At 46.7% G+C, this 12,210-nt stretch overlaps 1 protein-coding gene across 1 annotated transcript in view; it reads right to left on the bottom strand.

Moving 5' to 3' along the window:
- Positions 1 to 12,210, bottom strand: part of LOC115458875 (N-acylethanolamine-hydrolyzing acid amidase-like) — a 181,107-nt gene that overhangs the window by 65,022 nt on the left and 103,875 nt on the right. The window contains 1 exon segment of the mRNA XM_030188713.1: positions 5,811 to 5,901. Coding sequence (XP_030044573.1) covers positions 5,811 to 5,901 — 91 coding nt within the window.

Below are 12,210 nucleotides of genomic sequence, written 5' to 3'. Positions count from 1 at the left end.
TGGGTGCCGACTCCCTCGGCGACCCAGAGCTCTCGGTGCCCATACGGGAAGGGGACCGGTGTCGATGCTTCGACTTCTTGGGACGAAGCATGTCACCGGAGCTTCCCGGCACCAACGAGGAGGACGTAGAATCCAGCCGTCGCTTCCTCGGGGCCGAGGCCGAAGAAGGTCGGTCTCGGGGGGGCTGTACCGCAGGAGCCCTCAGGGTAGGGGGAGACCCACCCGAAGGCTCACCGCCACCAGCAGGGGAATGGACAGCCCTCACCTGCACTCCAGTCGAAGCACCACCGTCCGACGACATCAGCAGAAGTGGAGGTCCCGGTACCACCGACGCCGACGCAGCCGTCCGATGTCTCAGCCCCGATGCAGAGGGTCGATGCCTCGATACACTCGATGCAGTCGCGGCCGAGGTCTAGACGCTGTCGACGTCGATGCACTCGATACTCCCGGTGCCGATGCCGACGAAGAGCCCGAGAACAAAACGTTCCACTAGGCTAATCTCGATACATGAGTCCGCTTTTGTAAAAGGGCGCACAGACTACAGGCCTGCGGGCGGTGCCCAGCCCCCAGACACTGAAGACACGACGCGTGCCTGTCAGTGAGCGAGATTACCCGGGCGCACTGGGTGCACTTCTTGAAGCCGCTGGGAGACTTCGATGACATGGGCGGAAAAATCTCGCCGGCGAAATCGAAACTCGTAATTGCGGTAGGCACCAAAAAAGAGGGGAAGAGAAAAATTCGACCCGAGGCCTGAAAAAGGCCTACCCCGAAGACGAAAGAAAACTTACCGGGGAAAAAAACTGGAAGTAGCGGAAAGGGAAAAAGACCGAAAAGGTCCTCTTCCAAAATCCTTTTTTTTTTTTTTTTTTTGTTAGCGAAAACCAAAAGGAGACGCGCGAGGTCAACTTAAGGGGCGCGAACGGCGTAACACGACAGTACCGAGCGCGGACAAAAGAAGACTGGCCGGCACGAGCCGGTTTCGGGCGGGAAGACGGCCGCGCATGCGTGGTGCGCACCGGCGTGCGAGGACTAGCAAAGGCTTTTGCTAGTAAAGATTCCGATTGGAGGGGCTGCCGTGGATGTCCTCGGAGAATAAAAGAAATCAAGAGTTGGGTAAACCATATTCGTCTTGAAGATCAGAAAAAAAAAAATCAATGCACCCCCCTCCCAAATCTGTCCCAGGGTTCTTACGGATCAGGCAGCCCAAAGTTTATAAACCCTATCCATTAGCCCAGGGGAGAATTGACAGGCGTACTGAAGAGGCATATAGATGGGATAATAGGTGGGAAAATGTGGGATACAAATGCAACAAATAAATAAATAATGTCTGCTTGCAAAAAATCGAGATCATACCTTAATCCATATTGCTAAGGGAGCCCTCATTAAATGGGCCAACCCAGGTACCAGCCTCCTCAAGCATGACAGGGGGAGCCTGGGAGGGGCCCATAAAGGGAATGAGTCTAAAGAGCATTGCGTAAGTCTGTTCCAAGGGTTCAAAATATTCCATTGCCATACAGCTATAATCTGTATCAAAGCTGCCTGGTGATACAATTCAAAATTAGGTACCCCCATGCTACCATGTAGTTTGAATTGATACCAAGTGTGATGACTCACTCTTGGGGGTTTCCATTTCCAAATATAGGCAAATGCTTTTTCCGCAAGGCCTGAAAAAAGGATTTTGGAATAGAAAGTGGAATGGCCATAAAGAGATATATTAATTTTAGGCAAACTGTCATCTTGAGAGCCGCTATGCAGCCCAACCAAGATATCTGAAGGCCATTCCATCAGTCCAGATCTGCAAAGAGTTCCTTAAATTTAGGGGGGGGGGATTTATATCATAGATCGTATGGATAGAGGTGGTCAGCCGGACCCCCAAGATACTTGCGGGATCCAGCGGACCAGCGAAAGGGGAAGAAACTATGCACAGGTTGAATGTCCTTGGATGTCATGGTAAGGTTAAGAATTTCCGATTTCTGTACATTGATTTTGAACCCAGAGACTCGACCGTACGAGGTTAAACTTTCAAGCACTGTTTGCAGAGGAGTAGAGGGGTGTGTCAATGTGAACAATATGACATCTGCGAGCAGCATAATCTTATGGACAGACCCTCCAACAGAGATCTCTGATACCATCGGGGAGGTGCGAATTAAATATGACAAAGGATTGATAGAGCAAAAAGCAGGGGGGATAGTGCACAGTCCTACCTAGTGCCCCGGAAGAGTTCAAAGGAAGCGATGATGGCACCACCGAGCTTAAGCATAGCCAAAGGGTATTTATAGAGTGCCTGTATGCAATGTAGAAAAGGCCCTGACAGGTCGATATTCCATAAAACTGTCAACATAAAGGGCCATGATACCTTACCAAAGGCCTTCTCTGCATCTAAGGACACTAGAATGGCAGGATCCAAGCACCACTCCACAGCAGCAATCAGATGTAAACCCCTCCTGGTGTTATTAAATGTCTGTCTGCCCTGAATAAATCCTGACTGATCTTCATGCACCAGAGAGGGTAAGAGCTTCTGTAGTCTATGTACAAGAATTTTGGTAACGATTTTATAATCTGTACCCAATAAACAGATTGGTCTATAAGAGCTACACAGGTGAGGATTTTTATCGGGTTAAGTAGGATTGTTACCGCAGGCAACCGCTATGAATGAGGTAGAACTGTGTCCTCATCAATAGAGTTATAAACCTTGGTGAGCAGCGGAGCCAGCAGACTTTTAAATTTTTTATAGATCTTATTACTAAAGCCATCATATCCCGGAGCTTTACCAACTGGAAGATGCTTAATGGCCCATAGTGCCTCATCTAGCAATATAGGGCCAGAAAGAGGTTCAGCCTCCAAGGGAGTCAGGATCGGCAGAGAGACAGAAGCCAAAAAGGAATCAATTACAGCCTGGGAAGGAGCATCTTCTAGAGTATAACACCTGTATCAACATCATTAAGTACACCAGCGACCCTGATCAAACGCCTTACGGAACTGTGTAAGCCACATTGAGCCTGCAAACAGGTGGGAAAATGTGGGGTACAAATGCAACAAATAAATAACTAAATAAAATAAATAAATCATCCAGGATTTTATGAATGTAGTTATGGGTGGTCTGTCGCTTCAATTTATGAGCTAATAACTTGTTGGCCTTATTATTAAACTCAAATTATTCCTGATCAGTGCGATTAAGTCACTCTAATTGTATGGAGCTCTAACTCATATAAGACTAATCTGGCTTTATGTAAAGTTGCACGATGCCTATCGGAGCCCCTCCCCTGCTTGCAAAGGCACTCCAGAGAAGCTCTCTCATCTCAAAGGCACTGCTCACACTGGCAGCTGTCTTTATGAATGTGGGCCTGCAAGAAGATTAAATGTCCCTGCATGACCACCTTCAAGCATTCCCAAATAGTCAATGGGGACAGTTCAGAGTTATCATTAAAATGTAGATAATCTAAGAGGTGCTTTTCTATTGTAAATTCTCTGGGTCATTCAGCCGCCACGGTACAGAGACGGGTCTTCTAACTCGAAACACCAGATGAACTGTGATAGGAGCATAGTCAGACCAAGTTTTGTGATGAATTTCTACTGCATGAACAGATCTAGTCTGGAATAGGTGTCATGCAAGGAGGAATAGAAAGTGTAATCTCGCTCATTGCCATGCACCTCCCTCCAAATATCATGTAGGCCCCAATGTGTAACAAACAAGTGCAGGCAGGTGCGATCTGTCCTAGCATATGTGACCTGTGGAGCAGAATTATCTAGACTCAGCTTAAGGGTAACGTTAATGCCACAACTGTTAGCTTTGTGAGTCCCTGTGCCTAGCAGTGATCCCGGGTGTGAAGACTTCAGCCCTGGATTCTGCTTGGCGGCCGAGCAACCCCGAAGTTCACCCCAAGTGTGGCCAGCCGACAGGACTTACATGGAGAGACCAGAGGCAGGGTGCCAAGAAGGGCCTGCTGATGGAAAGCAGAGGGAACATATCCAGGTACTGGCCGTGGACCACGGGCTGGTAACAGACGAGAGAGTAGACCAGGTGCAGGTAATGAGTCACAGGCAGGCAGCAGACAAGGGAGTAGACCAGGTCCAGGCAGCGTCGTACAGTCAGGCAGCAGACAAGAGAGTAGACCGGGTCCAGGCAGCGTCGTACAGTCAGGCAGCAGACAAGAGAGTAGTCCAAGAACTAGCAGGGTCAGGAGTCAGAAGTACAAACACATACAGAGCAGAGGAACGATTACCGATTAGAAGCCGAAGCAATGCAGCATAGGAGGACCGTCCTAGAAATAGTGCTGGTGTCTGACGTCAGCAGGTACCAGCTGGTGAGGAGAGCAAGACAAAGGACCAATGGCAGTGAGGGAGAGAGGAGGTAGCCTGCCCACGGAGGAGACCAATCCCCACGGAGCCGGGGGTGTGGCCACGGCCCGGGGAAGCCTGCGAGACGGAGTGCTAGAAGGGCAGTGGTGCTCACAGGACCGGCGGAATGCCCGCAACACCAGTGCGAACACAGCGTTGCTGGAAGGGATGCCGGACCCGCTACGACGGCGGGCGTTCCCGTGCCGCTGGAGCATCCTGTCTGACCGGAGGTGAGGGACGTGACAACAACCCACTATCTATATTTTTAGCCAGAATATCTAATATGCAGGTAAAGAATGTCCCCTGATTTTGACTCAGGTCAGGTGACCCTTGCCTTGAGTGACCTGTTGACATTTGGGTTGCACGGCGCAAGGTTTCAGGACACCTGGATGCAGATTGTTGTCCGATGCAGATGGAAAGGACCCGGGATCCAGATCTAGGAACAGAGGTTGGGCTTCCTCCAGAGTTTTCAGAACATGTAATTTCCCTTCAGAGTAATGTTACCAGCAATATTTGATGCCCTTGTCCCTGAAGTATTTAGTCAAAGGTCATTACGGTGGAGTAGAGTTAAAGCCGCTAGGTCTTAATAGGGGAAGTGAGAGGAAGTTAAGGAGGAGTGGAGGGAATGAGCGAGGGAACAAGGAATGAGAACTTTGTGAAGGTAGGCTGGGGCAGAGGGCAAATTACCTTTAAAGACCAGACTAAGAATTTTGAGCTTGATGTGAGCAGACACAGGGAGCCAGTGTTCGGATTGGAGAAGAGAGTGACATGGTTGAAACAAGCAGGAGCTTTACGGCAGTTGACAGAATGAGCTGGAGCCTCTTTAGTGCATACAGAAGACCAGTATACAGGGAACTGCATGCAGCTTAGCCACTATTCTATAAAGGGTGTAGATCTTTAAGTGGGTCTTTTACAAAGGCACACTAGCATTTTTAGCATTTGCTAAATGCTAGAGACGCCCATAGGAATATATGGGCATCTCTAGCATTTAGCACATGATTATTTTTAGCGCATGCTAAAAACGCTAGCATGCCTTTGTAAAAGGGGCTCTTATAGAATAGTGCCATTTATAGTATCTAGTCCTTAGCATGCAAAGTCACACAACTTAATTTAACATCTGGCTGTTAATTGGAGCCTTATCATCTACATGTCAATACAATCAACATCTGCATACGCCATTATTTGCATGTGGAGATGTTTCTAATATAACCCCCTGTATCAACTGACTTACCTTTACCCATGTTTGTTTACAGCCTCAAAAATACATCTAATAAAACTGGTGAGGCAATACTTCCCTTTGCGAAACCCATGCACTGTCCAATTGCCTCAGATCCTTCACCGATTCCAAAAACAAGTTCATTGCTAGCCCAAGTAGCTTTCAATGGCTATCACAGCCCTTGGCAGCCACTTTGTACAACTACAGTTTATGAGTTATAAGTTAGAATACAAAAGGCCAAACTCTTTGCACTTACCACGTCGATTACCAGAGACTGTAAACTTATGTGGACTTTGCCCGGTCCATAAACCTACGTAGCCAATAAAGGTTGTCCCTTTGTACTTCACCTGAAAGGACATGAAACTTTTCTTGAATGCGCAAAACAGGTAATCTGGCAATACTCAGTTTCTTTGAGTTTCACTACATTAACAAGACAATACTACAACTTTCCAAGCACTGCATGCAACAAGGATAGGACTGTTCTTAGCAATGTTAAAACAAATGCAGATGCAAAAGGATATCTCAGGAGCACACAAAAGCACAATCCTTTCATTTAAATCCCAACAAAAATTATTCTTAACGAGGAAGGAAAGCAAACTGCTGAAACACTTTAATAAACCACTGACACTCTATTTTATTTACTAGCCCCTAACCTGACACAGGAAACACATCAAAAAAATTCTAGCTAGCGGTGGATGATTTTCTATAGATATACAAAAAGTGCAATTCCTGTTCTGATCTGTGAATAAATATGGCTCTGAAAAATATGCCATGCAGCTCACAGGTATACAATGAGCTGCGTGGCATTTAGCAAACCTTAGTAAAAGCACTCCTAAGTGAAATGATTTGTTCACCTTCATCTTGCAAGGGTAGAGTTTGGGTTTTATGTCTGTTTGTTTACATAAACTAAAATTTTAATATTTAGGAATCTCAGCTCTAATTTTAAGCAGTCCCATTTCTGTAGTTCTTCAAGGAAAGCGTTAAGGTATTATAGTAAGGCATGCGCTATACTTTATCAACGTCCACATATTCTTATGGATGTTGCCAACATTTAGCGCGTCCTAAATATTAGCACACGCTAAAAACGCTAGCGTGCCTTAGTAAAAGAGGCCCTATATTTGGTGCTACTGAGCCAGGCTCAAATCCAGGTGCTGTTCCTTGTGTCACTTAACCCTGCTTTGCCTCAGGTACAAAACTAGATTTTAAAACCTTTAGGGACAGGGAAATAACTAGTTATCTGAATGTAACTCACTTTGGGATACTACTGAAAAAGGTGCGAGCTAAATCCAAATAAAGCTATTATCTGGTTACTATAATATATTTTCATAGGAAACTGCTTACTTTACCAATTTACAACTGGAATTTTTAAAATAATTTGGAAAACTCTAAACTACTTTTCTGGAGTTGTTTCAGCTGGGATCCCATTGATGTCTATGTAAAACTGTGGTCTTACCTGCTAATTTTCTTTAAGTCCAACCAGACCAGTCCAGAATTCATGGGTTAGGCCTGTTACCCAGTAGACGGAATAAAAAGAAAAAGAAGAATCCGCAAACGAACACACAAAACAAAAATAACAGAAAAAAAGAATTGGGGAAGACCAGTTGGCTTCCAACACAAGGGCTAAACATTTATTTTTAAAAAAGCAACTCACTAAAAACTGACTCAATGAAATCCTGCGTTTTGGCGAAAAGATGTTCGCCTCAGGAGTCAAAACAATTCTGCAAACAATATCCAAACAATATTGATAAGAATGTAAGTGTGTTGTTTCAGGCAAGTCTTATCACTGTTATGCGCCTCACTCCCATAATGATTAGCATGCCATTTAAACCCAATACTGTAAGCATACAATACAACATCACCAAGATGAGTCTCAATTCTTAGCAAATCTTCTTTAATGTGGTAACTTGAACAAGGAGAAAATAACAGTCAGTTTGTTGCTTGAAAAGTATTGTAGCCTCTGCTACAAGAGTACACTGTCAACCAGTGTACCCCAGGGAGAGTGATTTCCGCACATGCTGAGAGATAATGCTATACAGTACAGTAAGAGAAGTAAAAAAAAAACTTGATAGAATTACAAATTGTCCATTTCTTTGAAAACAAGGAGTGTAGTACAGATATGTCCATGTTAAAGAAAAATTTTAAGTGGGTCCCACTGGGGATACCAGACCCCATCATTTCAACTTTCAACAAGTGTGTACTCAAAGACAGAAGAGTTGGAAAACAATAGACCGAAAAAGTGTTTTTATAATCTATCAAAAGGCAGAACATGATGAAATGATCTCTTTATCAAAATAAAACAACACTGTCATAAAACCAGCTGACAAAGGTGGAAGAATTATTGTCCAGAATAGAGAAGATTACGTGGGAAAAGTTGAAAGACAGACATCAGATCTAGAATACTATGTACCTCTGGGAAAAGATCCAACTATTGAACTACAGCAAGATATTAGTGAAATTGTTCATTTGGCCCATGGTGCAGGTTTTTTTACATCAAAGGAGGAGAAGGACTTCCTTTTGGTACAGAAGCCGGTCATACCAACGATTTACACTTTGCCAAAAATCCACAAATCGTTGACAAAACCTCCAGGCAGTCCTATCATTTCAGGCAATGGTTCAGTTCTAGAGTCACTTTCACAGTTTGTGGATTTCCTTTTATGTACACGTTCCTAATATTCCATCATACGTCAGAGATTCCTCACATATGATCACATTATTGGATGATTTTGAAAGTGATTTGGAGAGCATCATATTAGTTAACCTTGATGTTGATTCATTATACACCACCAACATACCACATTTGGAAGCATTAGTGATCATCGAAGTTACATTAAAAGATAGAACAACAAATCGCTGTATACCTAACTTTCTAATTATTGCCTTTGCTACACTAGCACTTACTCGCAATTATTTTGCATTCCAAAGAAGATTTTATCAACAAATCAAAGGAGCAGCCATGGGTTCGGCCATGGCACCTGATATTGCGAACCTCTATGTAGCTAATTTCGAGGAGACATTTTTACAAGATCATCCATTTAAAATCAGAGGTTATTTTTTATAGAAGATACAGAGATGATATTTTTTTACTTTGGAAAAGGACAGACACTAGACTACACAAATTTTATGAGTGGCTTAACATGTGTGATAAATCTACATTTCAAAATGCAATTTGATCACCAACAGATTCCTTTCTTAGATATCCTCATCACAAAAACAGAATATTATTTTGTGACAAATGTCTACAGGAAGCCAACAGACAGAAATACATATTTACATTATCAAAGCTTTCACAATCGCAGCCAAAAAAATAATTTACCATATTCACAATTTCTACGCCTACGTCATTAATGCAACTTTAATGAAATCCCAGTTCCAAAAGAGAGGACATCCCATTTCATGCATAGCTAAATGTCTCTGGAAAGCTATGGCCCAAGATAGGAAAACATTATTACAACCAAAGAAAGTACATAGCACACCTGATATTGTGTGCACAATGAAGTTCTCACAGTATTCCCAAGATTTCCTTAGAATAGTATAGAAAAATTGGCACGTACTAGAGGCACTTCCATGTTTCAAAGAGCTGAAACCTACAATAGCTTATTCCAGAAATAAGAACCTTAGAGAGAAACTAGTGCAACCAAGCCCGTTTCGTCAAAAATGAAACGGGCCCTAGGAAGGCTCTTGTCTAAGCGATTTCTCCTCTCTCCCCTGCCCTCCTCTCCATGTCCTGCAATTCTTCCCTCCCCTCCCATCCTCCCCATCCATGTCCCGCGATTCTTCCCTCCCCTCCCATCCCCTTCATGTGCAGCGATTCTGATCTCCCCTCCATGTGCAGCGATTCTCCTCTGCCCTGCCATCCCCTCCGTGTGCCACAATTCTCCCCTCTCCTCCCATCCCCTCCAAGTCCAGTGAATCTCCTCTACTCTGCCCTTCCATCCGTGTCCCATGATTCTATCTTCTCCTCCCATCCCATCCATGTCCATCGATTCTCCTCTGCCCTGCCCTCCCCCCTCGATGTCCCGTGATTCTATCCTCCCCTCCATGTCCAGCGATTGCCTGTGCCCTGCCCTCCCATCCATTCGTAACATCCTGACATCAGCTCGCCTCCAGCGTTCCCTTCCCTCACTGTTCTGCCCTCCTCTGACGTCATTTTGTCTTTACGCGAGGGCGGGACAGTGAGAGGGAAGGGAGCGCTGGAGGCTTGCTGACGTCAGGATGTTACGAACCCAGACAGCCATAGAATGCTGAGGTACAAATTATTATATAGGGTATGATATATACCTGTAGCAGTTGTTCTCCGAGGACAGCAGGCTGATTGTTCTCACGACTGGGTTGACGTCCGCGGCAGCCCCCACCAACCGGAAGAAGCTTCGCGGGACGGTCGGCACGCAGGCTACGCCCACCGCGCATGTGCGGCCGTCTTCCCGCCCGTGCGCGACCGCTCCCGCCAGTTGAATGACTAGCAAAAATATGAAACACACAACTCCAAAGGGGAGGAGGGAGGGTAGGTGAGAACAATCAGCCTGCTGTCCTCGGAGAACAACTGCTACAGGTATGTATCATACCCTTTCTCCGAGGACAAGCAGGCTGCTTGTTCTCACGACTGGGGTATCCCTAGCTCTCAGGCTCACTCAAAACAAGAACCCAGGTCAATTGAACCTCGCAACGGCGAGGGTACAACAGAAATTGACCTACGAAGAACAACTAACTGAGAGTGCAGCCTGACCAGAATAAATTCGGGTCCTGGAGGGTGGAGTTGGATTTACACCCCAAACAGATTCTGCAGCACCGACTGCCCGAACCGACTGTCGCGTCGGGTATCCTGCTGGAGGCAGTAATGTGATGTGAATGTGTGGACAGATGACCACGTCGCAGCCTTGCAGATCTCTTCAATAGTGGCTGACTTCAAGTGGGCCACCGACGCTGCCATGGCTCTGACACTATGAGCCGTGACATGACCCTCAAGAGTCAGCCCAGCCTGGGCGTAAGTGAAGGAAATGCAATCTGCTAGCCAATTAGAGATGGTGCGTTTCCCGACAGCGACCCCTAGCCTGTTAGGGTCGAAAGAAATAAACAATTGGGCGGACTGTCTGTTGGGCTGTGTCCGCTCCAAGTAGAAGGCCAATGCTCTCTTGCAGTCCAATGTGTGCAACTGACGTTCAGCAGGGCGGGTATGCGGCCTGGGGAAGAATGTTGGCAAGACAATTGACTGGTTAAGATGGAACTCCGACACCACCTTCGGCAGGAACTTTGGGTGGGTGCGGAGCACTACTCTGTTGTGATGAAATTTGGTATATGGAGCATGAGCTACCAGGGCTTGAAGCTCACTGACCCTACGAGCTGAAGTAACTGCCACCAAGAAAATGACCTTCCAGGTCAAATACTTCAGATGGCAGGTATTCAGTGGCTCAAAAGGAGGTTTCATCAGCTGGGTGAGGACGACGTTGAGATCCCATGACACAGCAGGAGGCTTGATAGGGGGCTTTGACAAAAGCAAGCCTCTCATGAATCGAACGACTAAAGGCTCTCCAGAGATGGCTTTACCTTCCACACGGTAATGGTAAGCACTAATCGCACTAAGGTGATTCCTTACTGAGTTGGTCTTGAGGCCAGACTCCGATAAGTGCAGAAGGTATTCAAGCAGGTTCTGTGCAGGGCAAGAACGAGGTTCTAGGGCCATGCTCTCACACCACACGACAAACCTCCTCCACTTGAAAAAGTAACTCTTTTTAGTGGAATCCTTCCTAGAGGCAAGCAAGACCCGGGAGACACCCTCAGACAGACCCAACGCAGTGAAGTCTACGCCCTCAACATCCAGGCCGTGAGAGCCAGGGACTGAAGGTTGGGGTGCAGCAACGCTCCGTCGTTCTGCGAAATGAGAGTCGGAAAACACTCCAATCTCCACGGTTCTTCGGAGGACAACTCCAGAAGAAGAGGGAACCAGATCTGACGGGGCCAAAAGGGCGCAATCAGAATCATGGTGCCGCGGTCTTGCTTGAGCTTCAGTAAGGTCTTCCCCACCAAAGGTATGGGAGGATAAGCATACAGGAGGCCGGTCCCCCAATGGAGGAGAAAGGCATCCGACGCTAGCCTGCCGTGTGCCTGAAGTCTGGAACAGAACAGAGGCAGCTTGTGGTTGGTCTGAGAGGCGAAAAGGTCCACCGAGGGGGTGCCCCACGCTCGGAAGATCTTGCGTACCACTCTGGCATGGAGCGACCACTCGTGCGGTTGCATGACTCTGCTCAGTCTGTCGGCCAGACTGTTGTTTACGCCTGCCAGGTACGTGGCTTGGAGGAGCATGCCGAACCGACACGCCCAACGCCACATCCCGACGGCCTCCTGGCACAGGGGGCGAGATCCGGTGCCCCCCTGCTTGTTGACGTAATACATTGCAACCTGATTGTCTGTCCGAATTTGGATAATTTGGCAGGACAGCCGATCTCTGAAAGCCTTCAGTGCGTTCCAGATCGCTCGGAGCTCCAGGAGGTTGATCTGCAGATCCTTTTCCTGGAGGGACCACAGACCCTGAGTGTGAAGCCCATCGACATGGGCTCCCCACCCCAGGCGAGATGCATCCGTCGTCAGCACTTTCATGGGCTGCGGAATTTGGAATGGACGTCCCAGGGTCAAATTGGTCCGGATGGTCCACCAGAGCAGTG

Source organism: Microcaecilia unicolor, unplaced genomic scaffold, assembly GCF_901765095.1.
Source record: "Microcaecilia unicolor unplaced genomic scaffold, aMicUni1.1, whole genome shotgun sequence".
Taxonomy (NCBI): domain Eukaryota; kingdom Metazoa; phylum Chordata; class Amphibia; order Gymnophiona; family Siphonopidae; genus Microcaecilia; species Microcaecilia unicolor.
Note: the sequence above shows the minus strand (reverse complement) of the source record. Positions and strands in the feature narration are given on the sequence as shown.